Genomic DNA, 18,486 nt, shown 5'->3' on the forward strand with positions numbered 1-18,486 from the left:
GTTTTGTAGCAACGTGCTATGCAGCTGGTAAACGAAATCCAGCAAAAGTTAGAATCTAAAATTGCTCAGAGAGAGGAAAATATCAAGTTAGCAGGTTGGATTATCTATATGATACAAATAAAATGAAAAAGTTTACATTGGTTTAGCATATATTACTATTGTTTACTATTTCCATTAAACTTTTCAATGATTGTTATCGATCTAATAGGCATAGATAGGTTACTATTTACAACGATAATATATCAAAGAGTGATGACATCCTTTAACAATTGACCACAACTTATATTGTAATGTTATGTAGCTTCAGTACTTACCAAATTAACTGTAACGATTTTTCCCCAATCAATACTAAGCCACCTAATGTAACATATACAAGACATGAATTTAGCCAAGTATAGCTAGCTTTTATTAATGATGGTTGCAAACTAGTAAGATTTTTATTACTAAATATACATATATGCACTATTTTTTTAGCTAGTAGACCAGAAGAGTCTTTCTTTCGATCGCTGGATTCTAGTGTAAAAAGAAATACAACCTTCGTTAAAAAACTGGTTTGTAAATCAATTCTATCTTAAATACTATAGCCTTTTGTAATGAAAGAAATCCTTGTAACTGTACCGTCCAAGCGCGTCAATCATGCTAAACACTAATGAAGAATATCTAAAATACATTGCACACCATTGTATCACTTAGCTTTTCGTCTTTATTTTTAAATTAGCGCACACTTAGTGATCAGCAACGTGACTCTATCTTTAAAGATGCACAATCTCTCAATCTCACTAAATACGTACCGGAAGTGGTAAGTTACGCTTTCTCATCAACGTTGTAAACTTAAACAATTCTACTCCTACTAACTTCACAAAAATGCGCTAATATGTTAGCATAACTTATGATATAATTCTTGGATGTATTTTATTGCTCCTGTAATTATTTTAGGTGTCTGCTATTTTAGAAAGTAAAATGAAGGTCGGTAAAATGAATTAAATATACAATAATTATATACTCGTATATTCCTTTTTACTACAGTAGATATATTTTACATTTTCCCGTATAGTATCTAGTGATAATGCAATCAGATCAATAACTAAGTAAGGCTTATTAGTATGATCTACACTGCTATCATTTTTAGCTATCCGATGTTTCCTGCGCTATTCAAATTTGTTGTTTGATGCACCAACGTTATTCTGAATTCGCCACTCTATTGCTGAAAGGAATGCAATCAAGCTTCACCGAAACTAAGGACGATGATAAATCAGTTAAGATCGCTCGCTATCGAGTCACTTTACGACTACTAGGCGAGGTAAATTGCAATCTTTGCCGAGATAGCTTTTAATGTATCCACAGCATAGAGTTTCTATTACTTTGCTTACAGCTGTGTTATGTTATTATATAAATTATTTAGCCCATCTTAATAAGCTAAAATTTTTAAATAATCACCTTGAAGCTGATAATTATCGGAGTATTCAATGAAAGTACAAACGGTACCGATATCTTACATTCTGCCTTCTCTGGTATAATTACAATTGACAAGGTCAGATTCATAAAAATTATCTATGCAACGCTTAAAGGTCTTTTCAGAATATAATTACCCTTTTTCAATGTTACTACAGGCCACCTTTGATTATTTACCGGTAGTAATTAGTTTCTGTCGCCATTTTTGCGAAGACTTTTTTGGAATAACTCCAAGAAAGAACCGGTATGTTTATAGACATAATATTTTCTATTATCGCACCACTATGTAATCTAATACCCTGTCTACTATTTTCGAATACCGAAGGCTGTTAATAGAGAAATTCAACTTTCAAGCTCCAGCTAGTAAAGTAAAACATTCATTATACCATTATACCATCTGTGCTATAACATTATTATTCAGTGACGATAAACTACTGCATTTAGATCATATCGGACAACAAAAAGAAGCAATTCCGTTTGGTAGTTTTTGATTATCATGCTGCGCTAGTCAAATATCTGGAGAAACAGCATAAAGAAATACAGAGAATGACACGGCAGAACTTGAAGATATTGCATGTATATCTTTATACTTCATGGTTTATGATCGTACGTTTCTAGAGATTAGCTAATGACTTCAAGTATTAAAACCTATCAGACAAAAGGAGAGTTGAATGAAGAAAGAAAGGAAAATTTGGAAAAGTCGAAGAAATCATTTGAGAAATTGCATGTTCATACGGGAACAATATCGGTATGTCTATCTATCTGAATGATATTAAAAGATAAAAGGAATTATCCCTTAATTATTAATACTCCTGCTACCTTTTCGAATATTAGGATATTTTAGACTTAGATATGCCAGATCTTCCTCAAGACGGTACAAGTGACCTATATAAATGCTTTAACACTTAAAATATGTAAAGATAATGAAGCATGAAATTGAACGTAAACTGAATATAGAGTGCACATGATATTTTTAGAGCAACTAGAAGAAGCTGAATCTTTCGGAATTTCCCTTTACTGCCCCTTTCCAGCTTCAGAGGTAATTTTATTAACTTAATTTTTTGGTTGCTTTAAATGGAAATAACTCGAAAATATTGTCACAAATTAAATAAATAGAAATCGATTGCTTTTTCGTACTAAAAATGCAAATTGTATTTATAGATCATGTAGTAAATAAATATATTTATTTTGCTTTCTGATTAGCTTAATGGTGATTATCTTTGGGAAGATGAAGAGACTAGATCGTTTTATGAAAATCTAAAGGACTTGAAAACTCTTATGCCAGCGGTAATGGCTATAAATTTAATATATGCATATCAATCTTCCTTCTTACGTATATTTCGTCTAGCCTAGTGCAAATTATGCTATCAATCAGATTTTAACTGGTATTTGATCCCTATTTACATCATAAACATATGTCAGATCTTATTCAAAGAGTCTGAATCTTCAGGAGATACAAGTGCCGAATCAAATGAAGCTAACTTTATCCAAAGTATTGCAACAGGTTCCGTATAATTTCGCACCGATAGTTTTCAGTACGGTTTTTATTAAAATTGGTACATTAACAGAAAGAAAACATTTCTAAAATTTCAATTGTAATCGATAGACAACATCAAACTAGAAACGATTGATGAAATCAGTGAAAGCATTGAAAATTTAGGCATTCAGGATGGTAAACAATTACAGTTATTATATCAATTCAAATATTAACAATTTATAACGAGCGTATAATTGTGATACATACTAATATGGTAAATTTTAACCTCACGATAAAAAATTAAATTTGTATCTACAGAGTTGAAAGATAACAACCCAGAAACTTCTGATGAATCAAAGGTGGACGAATCAATGACTAGTCTTTTCGATACCTATCTGCGCCAACTTGCGACATGTAGAAATCGAGACTTTATTGATGAAGTAAGTTTGTTACCTTTTTCAAGCTATTAATTATCGATAATGCTAAAAGTTCCTTAATAAATTACAGGCAGCAACAGAATTTATTACTAACTTTAATACAAAAGGCAACAGGAAAGCCTTAGTACGCTCATTGTTTAATGTTCCAAGGACAAGGTCAGTGTGCTACTGTACTTATTTGTATTTATTTTTAACATTCCTTCATAGCTTGAATAAATCATATTTTACGTCAAATCTAATTAATAGACTGGACTTACTACCATTCTATGCAAGATTAGTAGCAACTCTAACTGCATGCTTTTCAGAGATTGGTCCATCTCTTAATGTAATGCTTATGAAAGATTTTATGTATCGGGTAAGTAACTTGCTATATCCATTTTATCTGTATATATGTACGCATCATTTAATTGACATGTGACACCCAAAATAGGTTAGGAAAAAAGATCAGATACATCTGGAAGAAAAGATAAAGGCTGCCCGTTTTATCGGTATAGCATGTTGTATCTATGATATTTTTCTTGTATCAAAACCAAATAGCTTCACCATGATAAAAAGACCTTATCAATGTTTAAATAAAAGTGTAGTAATCGATATCAGTGATTGCTTTACCACATATATTCGTAATGTTTGTAATAGGTGAATTAACAAAGTTTAGAATCATTTCTAAGGATGAAGCCCTACTATGTTTGAAAGTATATAAAATTAATTTTTATGATAAAGTGAAAACTGCTCTCTATCTACCTTGTCAAATCCTTTTCAACAAACTATGGTACATATATTCTAGCACTTGCTTTCGGTATAACACCTATGAAATGGTTTTTATTTAGGTGGCTTTAAATAATTTTACTCACCATGTTATTGATATGGCCTGCTGTTTACTGGAAACTTGTGGACGCTTTCTCTTGCGAAATCCTGATTCTCACATTCGAACTAAAAATCTACTGGTAAAGATGCAATTTTATGTTGAACTGGAAACTTTATTTTAACAATAAATCTATTATAGGAAACAATGATGAGAATTAAATCAGCACGCCATTTAGAAGAGCGTTATGTAATTATGATTGAAAACGCTTACTACCATTGCTTGCCCCCCGAAGATGTTACGGTAATTCTACTTATATCCCATAGATGTTATTATTAGCTCATTTTAGATTATGAAATTCCGAAGGCATCGACCGCTAACTGTTAACATTTTAATAAAGGAAAAAGTGGAGGTTCGAACTCCATTACAAGAATATATAAGAAGACTTGTGATCAAACATCTGATTACTACAAACGTCGAAAAGGTGACTTCTTTCACACGTATTCTTAGCAATCCGTTAAATCTGATAAGATTTAAATATATCGAGACCTCTAACGTTTGTATAATTAATTAATTAATACTATAGATTTTACGACAGTTTCGAAAACTATCATGGAATAATCAAGAAATAGCGGACTATGCAATAAAATTCTTATCGTCGCCTTGGTATATAAAATATAATAATATCCACAACCTAGCTAATCTGCTGTCCGGTCTTGCGGAATATAGGGTATACAATATACAATATCTATAGTCCATAGTGGGTTATGTATAAGTGTTAATGTCTGATAGTATCTAAATAAAGTTCAATTACATTGTATGATAATCTAATAGGAAGATGTTGCGGTAATGGTTGTTGACAATATCATGGAGGAAATTAGGCTGGGTTTAGAGGTGAATCTATTCATTAAGAATACAGATATAATGATTAGCCCTAGTTACATTATTGACTCAATTTTCTTGACAGATTAATGCGATGAAATTAAATCAAAGGCGCATCGCTACTATCAAATACCTGGGAGAATTATATAATTACCAAATGATTGAAGCCGATGTTATTTTCAACACTCTCTATTCCCTAATCACTTTTGGATTGCTTAAAGACCACAGCTCTAATGATATCGATCCTCCAGATAATTTTGTACGATTGCGATTAGTTTCTGTTTTGTTGGATACGTGTGGAGAATTCTTCGATAGAGGATTTAAGAAGAGTAGACTTGATTGCTTTCTTGTATATGTACAGGTATATATCTCACGAATAGCTTGTTTCAATTTCAATGATCATTCTAATCTAAACTATACACTCTATATCAGCATTATTTTTGGCAAAAGAAGAGCAATGTTTACTGGGAGACGCAAACGTTTCCAATAGAAATAGAGAATTTACTATTAGACTTATTGGACTCCTTACGTCCAAAACTGAAACCGTGTAATAATCTGACGGAGGCGAAAGGAGCCATAGAGGAACTAGAGCAAAAGTATCGAGCGGAGCTGAGTAAGATTTAAACTTTCTTTTAGATGGAATAAATAAATATGCAATAAAAATTAAAATTCGGTATACTGTAGTTTGCTCCTTATTGTATCTTTATCAACTAATAATAACGTAGACTTAGAAGATCAACACCGTCAACGACATACATCTTCGGGCTCTCAATCTCACGATACACCTACTCAAGATGATGCAGAAGGGCAAGATGTTGACATTGCTGAAGAACTAGAGGCTGATGATACTGATGCTCATAAATCACAATCCGATACAGAAGATGTTTTGTTTGACGACAGGGATGAAATAGCTGAAGGAGAAAATGAAGACGTATGTTCATTTAGACACCAGTGTTATTAAGTATTATAACTTGTCCTATACAAATTAATTAATATCCGGTACTGATATTTTTTATTATGACAGGATGACTACATAAATGATACGAAAGTTGATACGAATGTAGAAGATGATGAAGTACGCCTTTGCTAGCATCGTCTATAATTTTAAAACTCTGTCAACAGTCTTAATTTTGGTAACAATTATTATGATAAAATTTTAGGTTACTATACTTTCTGGTGGTCTGAAAGCGATGCCTTGTGAGGAAGACGACGATTTTCAGAAAGAATATGAGAAGGCATTAGCAGACGATTTACTGGTGAGATACTTTTACTTATACGCGATGTTCTCGATCTTACTGTACGTGTTGAAATGATTCTTCAGTGAAATGTCGATATATTTATTCGACACCTTTGACTTTTAAATTACAGTTTTTATCGTCGTTATTTTAATCCTAAAATTATCTTATTTACAAGACACGACGTCAACATGGTCCTAAAGTTCCATCTTTGGATGCTCCATTGCCTTTCAATAGAGTAACTAAAATAGGTATTGAAAAATGTTCGTTGTTAGTGGTGCTGCGTACTGTATTCTGAAGATATGTAATTTTAGTGTGAGCTTTATTTCTAACATTTATTTCAACGTAGGCGAAAATCTCCAAACTGACGATATAAATTTCGTTTTATTGACTCGTAAGTCGAATAAGCTACAGGTTCGTATAATAATGCATTTGAACATTTATGAGCAAGTAATTATGATGAATTCACAACTGTCATATGTAAGTGATGTAATGGTTTACTTATTTCTCCTCCTACGACGTACTATGTATACGTAAACATTATAGTATAAGGAAGTTAATATTCCAGTATCAGATGCTGTAGCTGCTAACATTCGAGAAAAGATTGCTCAAGAAAAAGCTGACAAAGAAGAGATGAAACGACTTGTTTTAAGTCATGATAAACGTCAACAAGAAGAGTCCTTTAACGGTAACTAGGGCTATGCGACTCCTATAGCATTAAATTCAAATTGTTAATAATAGGGGTTATAATTATTATTATTGTATTCGAATTATATCGATTACCTACTTAGATGAAATGATATCGCAGCAAGACTTACAACAACGTCAAAGCAAGAGTAGTAAGCGAGCAAATCGTAACGATGGTCAAAAGCGCACAAGAGCCCTAGGAGATAACCCTGATTTTTACTACATTACTAAAGGAGCAAGGGGTAGACCACATTGAGACTGTTAGTGTTAAAATCCTTTCATCAATCTTTCATTGATCAATCTAAATCAACCAGATTCTTTCGATGCTATTCTTGTTATCCCAGTTCTTTCACTCCCGCTGTACATTTCACAAATATGACATTGTACATTATTTACAGATGTATTTTGAAACTGCAATAAGTATTAATTGATTGTCAATAAAATACACAGTGCGAGTATGTAACATACCTACAAGAAGATGTAATTTGACGGAAATCTATTTTATCAACGTTCATTTCGGAAAACATAACTGTTTATTTAATATTATTATTAACTCGAAACTGTAGTCAAGCATTTATTTATGTTGGTGAGAAGATGCTTTAATCATCTTTAAATGGCTTAAATCATTCTCTATCAATCCAATAAGCAAAACAATAAAATTTGTATATAAGGAGCTATTACAAAGTGTCTGCACGAAATCATTACTAACAGCTAAAAATCTTATTGAATGCTAGCTACGGCTTTCTTTGCTGCATCTTCAAAGTCATCAGCGGGTGTAATATTAAGACCACTTTCAAGCAATATTTTTCTTGCTTCATCAACATTAGTGCCTAAAGTAATAGATAGTATCAGTAAAAGATACAATATACGTGTTACCTATGATTGCTAAGCAATACATAAACATTCACAATTATATTACCTTCCAAACGAGCAATAACGGGTAAGTTGAGGTTCATTCCACGCGCTGCTTTAGTAATTCCATTAGCAATTGTTGCACAGTTGACAATACCACCGAAAATATTCACTAAGATTGATTTAACCTAGATTTGATTGACGTAAATTATCACAATTAAAGTAATGATCATAATACAATATTGTTTGCTGTAAGATCATGTCATACATCTTGATTATTACGCTTTAAAACTTACAGCTTTGTCAGAGCTAACAAGATTGAAAGCGTCATAAACTTGTTGTTCGGTGACTCCACCACCAACGTCTAAAAAGTTGGCAGGTTCTCCACCATGCAATTTAACAATATCCATAGTTGCCATAGCAAGTCCAGCTCCATTAACTAAATTTATAAATACAAATATACAAGTTATAAATACTGCATATATTGCAATCCTAATTTAGTACATAGATTATTATCATAAAAGTTGAATTCTATTAATGTAATTTTGGTATACCTAAGCATGCGATATTTCCATCTAAACCGATATAGTTAAGATTCGATTTTGCTGCTGCAATTTCTCGTGCATCACTCTCGGAAAGATCTTCCATTGCAAATACATCCTTTTGGCGATATTTGGCGCTGTCATCAAAGTTTATTTTGGCATCGAAGCATACCACTAGCCAAAATAATGGTAACGAAAAGTATCGTACATTAAGTACATTGTGTCCCATACATAATTGGGTTAATATGTAATCCAATATATTCAATAGAACGGCCTTGTCATTAACGATTATAAATATCAAACTTACCCCTTCCGTCAGTAGTCTCTCCAAATGGATTTATTTCAACTTGTGAAGCATCAACGGACAAAAACAAATTATATAATCGTTTAATTTGTTCCGCTGCCTATTGCATTAAAATATGGAATAGTATGATATTTTAATACAGAATACGTGCCTTAAAATGCAATAAAATGACGTTGAATTTTTATGAATATTCTTACCTCATTCACTTTGCTATCACTAAATTTAAGATTCTTTGCTAATTCCAAAGCTTGCTGATCATTGATACCATCCACTATATCAATAGGAACCTAAAATATGTAAAATAAAGTAAATGAAAGTATTGATTGAAAAGTTGAATATTTCTTTTTTCGTTGCTTTTATTACCTTGTATATTAACTCTGGAGAGTTAGCGGCAACTTCCTCGATATCAACACCTCCAGCTGGACTAGCAACGATAACGGGTCCATTATAATGTCTATCCATGACGATCGCAAAGTATGTCTCTTTTGAGATATCCAAAGCTTCAGCAATCATCAACTGTAGATAAGTAAAAGGATTAGGAAGTTATTACAAACGATGTATTAGCGTTATAAAGATAAGAAAATATTATAATCACAAGATTATATAAGTTATAGTGAGACCGTAGCTGAAATCAATAGCTACGTACTACAATGAGAGTAGAATATGCCATGCTTGACTACCTTCTTAACAGGAACACCTTCACCAGGTGTTTGCTTAGTTATTAAACGGTATCCTAACATTTGGGAAGCAAGATTGCCAATTTCTTCAACATCCTTGGTTAAATGGACGCCTTTTTTTAAGCCGCTAGTGAAATGGCCTTTACCACGTCCACCTGCTAAAATCTGTGCCTTGATAACAAACTCATCAACGTCTATATTGTGAATAAAATAATAATTTTATGCTATAACATAAGAAGAAATGGTTGAAAAAGATGGCTTGTAGCAGAAGTGTAAAATTATTTGGACCTATCAACATGGCCTTCAATTATTGTTCAAAAACGGAGTCATTTCAATGGTGCAACTACTAATTATAATTGCTATTATAGGAATTAAACATACAGTATAAGCCAAGTTTTACTTACTCATTTTTTTAGCTAATGCAATTGCTTCATCCGGAGTAGAAGCAATCTCAAATGGTTGTACATTAACCATGTGATCTCTCATTAAACCTTTACTCTGATATTCTTGCAAGTTTAGTGACCGACTTTGCAAAACTGATATTGCAGCCTATATAGAAAATATCTTGGAGTTAGGAATTTGATATACGCGTACGTGTATGGAAAAGTTCTGTAATCAATAAATACTCAATAGGAAAATCAACAAAAATGCAATTCTAACATTATCGTATAACATGCAAAAGTTGTCATCAGTAGCCAGCTATCGAAAGGTAAAGCAATACCGATGTAATCATTCACTAACAGTAAAGTTATATGATTGGGATTACCCGTAGCCATGATTGAATAACTACTAGAGTAAAGAGTAGTCCTTAGTCAGGAATACCCATTAATTGTCCATAGCGATTCTACATGTTAGATTGATGGTTTTAAGGACAAGTTACGTTTGGATAAGGCATTGATTGAACTGTATATCCGGATATAGGTCAGAATCAGAAAATTAATCAGCAATACCATTATTCCAGCAAGGTACGACTGAGATAGACAACAGTACCGTCTATCACCATTCTACACATGGAGTTGTTTTTCTCACTCCTCTACCCCTCTACCATTGTATCCTAAGTGATTTTTACATCAATCATCGTCTTGTCCTATTAGTCAAGGTATAACATATCGAGTGTACAATACCCAGTAATATACAGCAATAAGTCGATTCTACGCTGCATCGGCTACTGTATCCTACTCTAGTAAAGGACAATTCTTCTTGTGCAATGTTAGCTACTGTAAGCATGCAAATCCAATTTTGCATGCATGTAGGCATTTTTTTTCACTCCTCTACCCCTGTACCATTCTATCCTGAGCGAGTTTACATCAATCATCGTCTTATGATCATCCTATGAGTCAATGTATAACGAAATGGAGTGCAAACTATGCAAAAATACATGGCGACAACTGTATTTGATGCAGTACTGAACTATCTTACTCTACCCTAGTAATCCGACATAAGCCGATAATGCTTCAATAAACGCCAATTGCACCTCCAATCTGAGCTACTCTCAGTAATACAGACCAAAGATGGCATTACAAGTGAAAACGAACAAGTCTTGGTAAATTAAGAGTTTATTTTCCTACTTTACCGGAGTTAAACGTTGCTTGATGGAAGCAATATGACGTGAAAATCGCGTTATAGACGTAGCAGCCGCCATCTTCGTTGCCTAGGACCAACGCCAATGACAGGGGGGGCAAGCGGGTTACAGCTAGACCTGACTTACAGCAGACCTTCACACAGTACAGTACAACGATACTGAAGTCTCTTGAATAGTCTTTTTCTGGTACTGGACTGTACTGGACTGGCAAGTGCCCCAAACCCAGACGTCAAATCGGTAGAAACACATGTTGCACACGCCATGACCCTCGTACGCATGGTCGGTATCCAACACAACGACGAGTCCAGTGCAGTTACACTAGACCACCATCGAATGTCCATCCGTCCGCGGCCCTAGAAAACTGCAAACTCGTATACTATGCTGTGTGCACCATCGAATGTCCGTTCGTCCGCGGTCCTAGAAAACTGCAAACTCGTATACTATGCTGTGTGCACCATCGAATGTCCGTTCGTCCGCGGTCCTAGAAAACTGCAAACTCGTATACTATGCTGTGTGCACCATCGAATGTCCGTTCGTCCGCGGTCCTAGAAAACTGCAAACTCGTATACTATGCTGTGTGCACCATCGAATGTCCGTTCGTCCGCGGTCCTAGAAAACTGCAAACTCGTATACTATGCTGTGTGCACCATCGAATGTCCGTTCGTCCGCGGTCCTAGAAAACTGCAAACTCGTATACTATGCTGTGTGCACCATCGTATGTCCGTCCGTACGCGGTCCTAGAAAACTGCAAACTCGTATACTATGCAGTGTGCACCATCGAATGTCCGTCCGTACGCGGTCCTAGAAAACTGCAAACTCGTATAACTATGCTGTGTGCACCATCGAATGTCCGTCCGTACGCGGTCCTAGAAAACTGCAAACTCGTATACAATGCTGTGTGCACCATCGAATGTCCGTCCGTACGCGGTCCTAGAAAACTGCAAACTCGTATACTATGCTGTGTGCAATCAGAGATGGCAATTGTAAAATAAATAAGCATTTTCTAGTAGTCTCTGTTATATACTCAATGCCTACTTCTACGTATGCGATCCAGTGTAGTATTCTATTCTTTCTAGTCAACATTTGATAGGACATCCTCATTCATCAAGGATCTTCGATGTCCCTGGCTCAAAAAAAGATCTTCAATGCTCAAAAGAGTTTCCAATATCGTAGTCACTGCACGCATTGAGCAGTGCTGTCCTGTTGACTCGGTTACAGTATTCTCTGTCGTAATGGCAAACATGACATGATTTTATAGGGTCTGCCGTACTACCCAAAGCTCTGCGTTTTAGCAGTGATTACATAAAGTTCAACTTTTGTACCCTAACCCTAATCCTATTCTTGCTCAACTTTCCTACCAAGAAAGACAGGATCAATCAGACGGATCAGCAAATCCATCAACGAAGGCACAAACGAGCTCCAATTTCACGTCAATATCCAAAGTACTGTACCATAGTCTGTACGTAAAGAGCACAGCCTGTATGACAACGATATCAAGAGACTATATGCAACAAACTCTGTTCTCACCTCTACTGATCATGAGTACTGTATAACATGATATCAATGATGGTCAGTGCCTGAAATTAGACAACCCGAGGATGGATGGTCAGACCACAACATGTACGCGTACAGTATACCGCATGCTACCTACACCATTTAGTGTACTGTATATGACTCATAACTTTGGATGTCACAGGCTAAAATGACACTCCATTCTTTGCCAACATTCAGTAAAATAAACAGTTTCAAACGCAGTGTAGTCAAAGAAAAATTGAATTATTATTATTATCAACCTTTCATAAACAGATTACATTTCATTTTCGGTTCAATTGGAGCATTTGAAATGCAGTCCTAATGCATGATCATAACTAATTCTATTGATAATTTAAAACTGCATCCTTTTGCAAACCATTACCGTAATCTAATAATGCATTAGCCCTAATTTAACGAACCTAAGTTACAAGACTATTCAACGCTTGCAACATTTGCATATGTAAGTATACACTGCATATTTGTCAGGAATAAAACTTGGTCACAGCTCCTTCGTGATAATCACAGTACTGCATATCATTTTAGTGATTGTATATACGTATTTGAATAATATGTAACAGACTGCTACTGTTACATTTGCATATCTCTATCAAATAATATATCAATCAATTACTTATGTAAAACAATTATTTATCCCACAGCCTTATGAACCAAAGCCAACGGGGTTTCATTCTGACTGCGAGCTGTCAGTAGCATTGTTATTTGTCCTTGAGCCATAGCAAACCTTGCGCGCGCTAATACATCATCTCCAGAAACGTAAACACCCGCTAGCAATAGCGTGTGAGAATTCTTATCTCGTGCAACTTTATCTGATCGCTCACATGGCTGCATTCCCAATAAATCTGTAACCTCTTTTACAGCATCTATTGACGAATAATAACAACACGAAGTTAACAAGTATTCTATAGAGCAATCTTATCATGATAACATACCTTCAATTGTACTAATTGATGATAAAACATATGTTTCTTCACTTTGGTGTTCGCTATCAAGTTCTTCCCATGAAGCTGCGAAATTCGATTTGAGTACCCTCTGCATATAATCGGCAGGATATACTTCCACATCTTCCAACTAAACAGAAAGATTAAATTAAGCAATTACAGACCATTGACAATGTAATCAATGACTGAAACCTACCACATATTCGTCTTCATAGCCTTCTTCATCTGCCTCTCCTGTGTTGACATCACAATCTTTAACGACAAATTTCAGTGTGTTAACAAACGATCCCGTCATCAAGTCCATATCTTCAGGCACTGAAACACAGGTATAAGTTGTGCCAGGTACATTAAAAGCCAATGTTGCAACAGGAACTGTAGATTCGACTTCAAATTCATCGGACGGTTCAATTTCGACATAAGCATTTTCCAATAGTTGATCTTCCAAAGTGTTTGTACAGTCGAACTAGAATTGATAATTCCAGTAAAAAACATTTAACTCGATATATGCGCGTAGATTCTGTTTTATTCATTAAGCGATATTGCTATAACGTGCTACCCTACCTGAAAGACAATATGCTTCTGAAAGATATGCTTTACACAACGGACAACATATTCTGTCTCAGATTCGGTAACTTCGATAGGTTTATCTGAAGACTTGAATAGGGGCCCCAAGCTTGCAAACTGTGGTATCCTAGCTAGTTGTTCTAGTTATCAAAAAAATGAATAAAAAAGTACACTATAGCAATCCAATCAGATGGTAATCATAATTTAGTAATTTTACTTACCAGCCAATAGATCTTGCTTCGATGCAGTCGCAGTTGCTGATTTCTGAATAGTAGTAACATTTGGTACATCAGCTTTAGATTCTGTACGAGTGTTAGCGACCGGTACGGATTTAAGATTGAAAGGTTCCACCATATCAGTCTTGACATAGTGCATCAGAGCACGTTCCAGACCAAATACAGAAACGTTAAGACCTTGATATATACATTACAAATATTGCGTCAGGGATTGTTACCACAAACTACTGAGAGTCAAATCGCAAAGTTACACAACTATTCTAACAACCAACCATTTACAATTAAAGCATTCGACAAAGACTGACTGTTCTCTTGTAGAATCTTAACGCAAAAAGTAGCCCTATCGCGAACTTCATCATCACTATCCGTCATACACCTGCTCAGCAGTGTTACAATGCTTTCCTTTAAAGATGGGACTTGAGCTCCCAATTTGGCAAGAGCACAAATGGAAGCTGTAAAAAAACAATGAAGTTTTAATCGATAATTGCAAATTGAGATTCAATCAATCACCTATTAAAATAAGGAAAATATGATACCTGCTCTAACAGGAGAGTTTTCTAGAATAACGCGATTATAAATATATCTAATGTATTTGGAAGGTGATAAAGTCTTAGGACCCTCCTTTCCAAGAAGATGAAGAACTCTAACGGCAATTGATGTGTGTTCACAATCTTCAATAAATTCACATAGGTGTCCTAATCCAGATTCAGCAGCATCCTTGTTTTCTTCAATAATTGAAATAATCGTATTTACAATGGCTTTTTTGTATTGATACCCTCCCTCGTCTCGTAACATTGCGGATAAAAAGTTCATCATAGTTAAATGTTTTCGTGGAAACTTTAAGCAAAGAGCTCTATACAAAGGAATTACAAAAAGAAGAGAATCGGTCAGTGAGTAACGAAAACAACAAAAAGTATCTATCGGAGGAATGTAGAGTGTATGTATATATTTCATAAAGTATAAAAGCGTAACTATAACGTTCAATCTACGCCTAAAAGAACATACTTGATTGCATCTACTACTACAGTTTTAAATTCATCAGAAATTTCAGACATGAACGAAGTAATTTGCTTCATGAGGCGTTCAATGCTTGCTTCGCTTCCAGTCTGTAAACATACAATATAATTTAATATTCGCTAATCATAAAAATCACTTATTTAATGTCTAAGATAAAAACACTATTTTCCGTTAAATGAAAAATTAGCTATTTTGATACCTTTAACAAAGTCGTTATAGCCAATGTAGCAATATTTCTATTAGAATCTGTCACTAAATTTTCAAGATCCAAGTTACAAGTAGTAACTGATAACGGATGAGTAATTGCAACCTATCATGTTGTAATAGCAATTAGTATGTAAAACGAATTAAGTACATCCAGGTAAGGGCAATAAACCAAACTACATACTAGCGTAAGACTACCTTATTGAGTGTCTTGGCTGCAGCAAATCTCAAGTGAGGCTTAGGCGATCCCAAAAATAATTGCAATACTATGATAACAAGGGATTAAAGTCAAGTTCGTCGATTTCAGTACATAATCAAGACACACTTGTTCTATTACTATACCGGAAACAGCCGGAGATAAATCTTTAGATTGCACAGATTTTAAATTAACTATAGCCCTAGCAGCTTCGTAAACAACCATCTACAACAGAAAGTGTTCAAAATTATCAGCATATACAAATCATCATCCAAGGGTTAATTTTGTAAGACAACTTACTTCACTTTTGTGTCTCAAACAACTTTCCAAGTAATCGTACAGCGAACTTCCCTTACTACAAAAATAGAAATATATTCATTGCCTGATATATAGAAACATCAATCGTAATCGACTTCATATACCTATCCTCATCGTCTTCAATTATTTTACTTGCAATACGAATCTGCCAAATAGAATAACACATAGGTGTCAATAAGAGTAGTCACCATGTGGAAATAGTATTTCATCATGCAAAGTTAAAACTACCATTAAGCAATGAGCAAACGGTGATCGTAGGGAATGACGCGCTTGCTTTGAGACAAGTTTTGTTATAGCCAATTTATCGTTTTTCTTTATTTGATAAAGGAGCCCAAGGGCGTGATACTATGTATTCAATCATAAAAGGTTGGAGTTATTGTTACATCATCGAAAGTTAAAGAATCTTTACCGACACAACTAAATACATTAGGAAATAATAACCTGAACCATATGATCATCACTCGATGTCGCCTGTTGTACTTCATTTACCCATCTTTTTACAATTTCAAAATTCTCTCTACTTAAGTGCTATAAAATGATAACATGGAAATTTCAAAGTTAATGAAAATTTCAACTGTTCTATAACTAAGAATGGAAATTATGAAATAATTACTAGGCAAAGTAAACTTACAAGTGATGAAACCAAAGCAGCACTAGCTACGCTGCGATCTCTATCAACGATTGCTTGCTTCAGGTAACGCTCAATACCCTGCAACATTGAGCCCTAAAAAAGGATTGAAATATTGTTCCAATTTCAGCACAAGCTATACATAACATCACGAAATTGAAATTTACATGCCAGTATCATCAGACTCACATCAGTAATCATGCATAGCGCCCGTACAGCGCTAGCCCTAAACAGATCTTCCTTACTATTCATGTCCTTAGTAAGACTGCATCAAAATGCAAGAAGCATCATTTTATTCGTTTTTTAGTATACTCAACTAAATTGTACGTCTATACATGCTATCAATCAAAGAATGGTGCGGTATCACTCAACATCTAGTCCATGACTGTCCATCAGCGTTATTAGTACATTACCCAACAAGCAAACTAGTCCAAGCACTAACTGAATGAATACCTGCTTGTAACAATAATAACGTCCTCTGCCAATTTACTCATTTCTTTGATTGTTAAGTAAACCATGCGGCGCAAGGTAACCTTTTCAATACAGTGCAAATGATTGTAAATGAAGTAAGGAGCCAAAGATCTTCAAAGTCAAGACAGTATTTAATATCGATGTAGTTTAATAAAGCCATCATTACTTACATCTTTAGACTGGAAAAGCTTGGTCATAGCAAAGAAAGTTTCTGTTGCTTCCACAGTAGCAAGTATTTCACCCTAAGTTGACATAGCAATGATAGACAGTGGTATAAGAATGGAGGATAACCAACGCGTTGTATAAAGCTACCTCAAAACCCCATTGGCTATTGTAATCCTATTGCGCTCTAATACAAAAATGACTATCACAACACCAATTAGGCATAACTAGAAAAATACAGTAAGCATGAAATCATACATACTACTAATGCCACTTTGTTGGAAAGTACAAAAGTACCACTAGACTAATCATGCTCTCTAATCGACTATTTCAAGCATTTGTCATTGATGGACGAAGTTGCATACACCGACTTGACAAGTCCGCTGTCTAGCTTGGAGCTACAGTAATCTTCATACTAGCGTATTGTAACGTATCGATTGACCCCATTTTGTATTTTTCTCTCAATAAATATAACGAAGTGGTATCATAAGTAAAATATGATTGAAAGTTTGAACAATAACTGTGAAAAAACGTTGTCCATTGCCCCCTAATTTCATTGAATACAACATACTATCTAGTGTTGCTATTACCTGATTGATCAAGTATAACAGCTTGGTCAGAATCATACAACATTTTCGCGTATTGATGTGTTGGTCATTAAATGTTCTAGCCTAGAAGAGAATTTTCATGTTCAACTTCAAACTTTGCCATTAAGGCATAGTAGAACAATCAGTACGATAGACTCAAGTATGAGTAGAAAACTTACTTCCTGCACCACCGTTGCTTTTTCAATATTCTTGAATGGATTACCACCTAATTTATCATTTGAAATTTAGAGTTCGATTGAATCCAACATCCTACTCATAACATGGTACAACTACAACACAATAACTGCGTGATAACATGTTATTCTATCCACTTTAAAAGTTACACTCATCATGTATTTTAAAGTAAGCGACAGATTGGAATGGATCTATTACCATCCTCCTCGTCCTTTTTATCTCTCCTCATCATAACGAACGCCATGACTTTGAGTCAGCTTGGAAGTTCAACAATGGCCGCTCCTAAAAAAATATGGCGTAGGTACCACGAGTCGTGATTGACTACGTCTACAAAAACTCCGATGGCCAATAAGTACGGTTCGGTGCGGTATGGTGCGGATCGGTACGGATCGGTACGGATCGGTATGGAGCGTCGTGCAGTAGTACTGGATTGAGTTAGTCCATGCCAGTACAGTACAGTACAGTACTGTACACTGTACAGTAAACT

The 18,486-nt window shown here is 34.8% G+C and overlaps 3 protein-coding genes across 3 annotated transcripts; 1 reads left to right on the forward strand and 2 right to left on the reverse strand.

Annotated features, from left to right (window-relative positions):
- Window positions 1-476: 476 nt before the first annotated feature.
- Window positions 477-6,981, forward strand: TRIADDRAFT_24207 (uncharacterized protein; the record flags this gene model as incomplete). The annotated part of the gene is made up of 31 exons (XM_002111345.1): window positions 477-551; window positions 719-799; window positions 937-966; window positions 1,130-1,300; window positions 1,445-1,531; window positions 1,611-1,696; window positions 1,778-1,820; window positions 1,897-2,028; window positions 2,108-2,200; window positions 2,287-2,326; window positions 2,430-2,491; window positions 2,656-2,739; window positions 2,875-2,944; window positions 3,059-3,124; window positions 3,248-3,369; window positions 3,437-3,522; window positions 3,613-3,721; window positions 3,797-3,854; window positions 4,003-4,058; window positions 4,194-4,310; window positions 4,370-4,465; window positions 4,569-4,652; window positions 4,755-4,898; window positions 5,003-5,062; window positions 5,136-5,411; window positions 5,483-5,646; window positions 5,735-5,981; window positions 6,211-6,306; window positions 6,464-6,523; window positions 6,586-6,699; window positions 6,832-6,981. Coding segments are annotated over 31 exons (3,159 nt in total), but the record flags the coding sequence as incomplete, so codon positions are not given.
- A 711-nt stretch (window positions 6,982-7,692) lies between these two features.
- TRIADDRAFT_55336 (uncharacterized protein) lies at window positions 7,693-10,989 on the reverse strand (the record flags this gene model as incomplete). Its single annotated transcript, XM_002111837.1, has 10 exons — window positions 7,693-7,802; window positions 7,892-8,012; window positions 8,121-8,263; window positions 8,379-8,540; window positions 8,674-8,770; window positions 8,868-8,957; window positions 9,034-9,186; window positions 9,351-9,541; window positions 9,752-9,896; window positions 10,921-10,989. 10 exons carry the CDS (start codon window positions 10,987-10,989, stop codon window positions 7,693-7,695), a joined length of 1,281 nt encoding a protein of 426 aa, XP_002111873.1.
- Window positions 10,990-13,110: 2,121 nt separating this feature from the next.
- Window positions 13,111-18,243, reverse strand: TRIADDRAFT_55337 (uncharacterized protein; the record flags this gene model as incomplete). The annotated part of the gene is made up of 21 exons (XM_002111838.1): window positions 13,111-13,343; window positions 13,413-13,551; window positions 13,618-13,884; window positions 13,983-14,125; window positions 14,207-14,398; window positions 14,527-14,673; window positions 14,758-15,074; window positions 15,227-15,327; window positions 15,438-15,548; window positions 15,768-15,863; window positions 15,939-15,993; window positions 16,061-16,101; window positions 16,185-16,301; window positions 16,398-16,484; window positions 16,588-16,680; window positions 16,774-16,849; window positions 17,038-17,117; window positions 17,226-17,297; window positions 17,808-17,888; window positions 17,984-18,030; window positions 18,198-18,243. 21 exons carry the CDS (start codon window positions 18,241-18,243, stop codon window positions 13,111-13,113), a joined length of 2,541 nt encoding a protein of 846 aa, XP_002111874.1.
- Window positions 18,244-18,486: the final 243 nt, after the last annotated feature.

The sequence above is a fragment of the Trichoplax adhaerens genome, genomic scaffold (genome assembly GCF_000150275.1).
Source record: "Trichoplax adhaerens TRIADscaffold_4 genomic scaffold, whole genome shotgun sequence".
Lineage (NCBI taxonomy): Eukaryota > Metazoa > Placozoa > Uniplacotomia > Trichoplacea > Trichoplacidae > Trichoplax > Trichoplax adhaerens.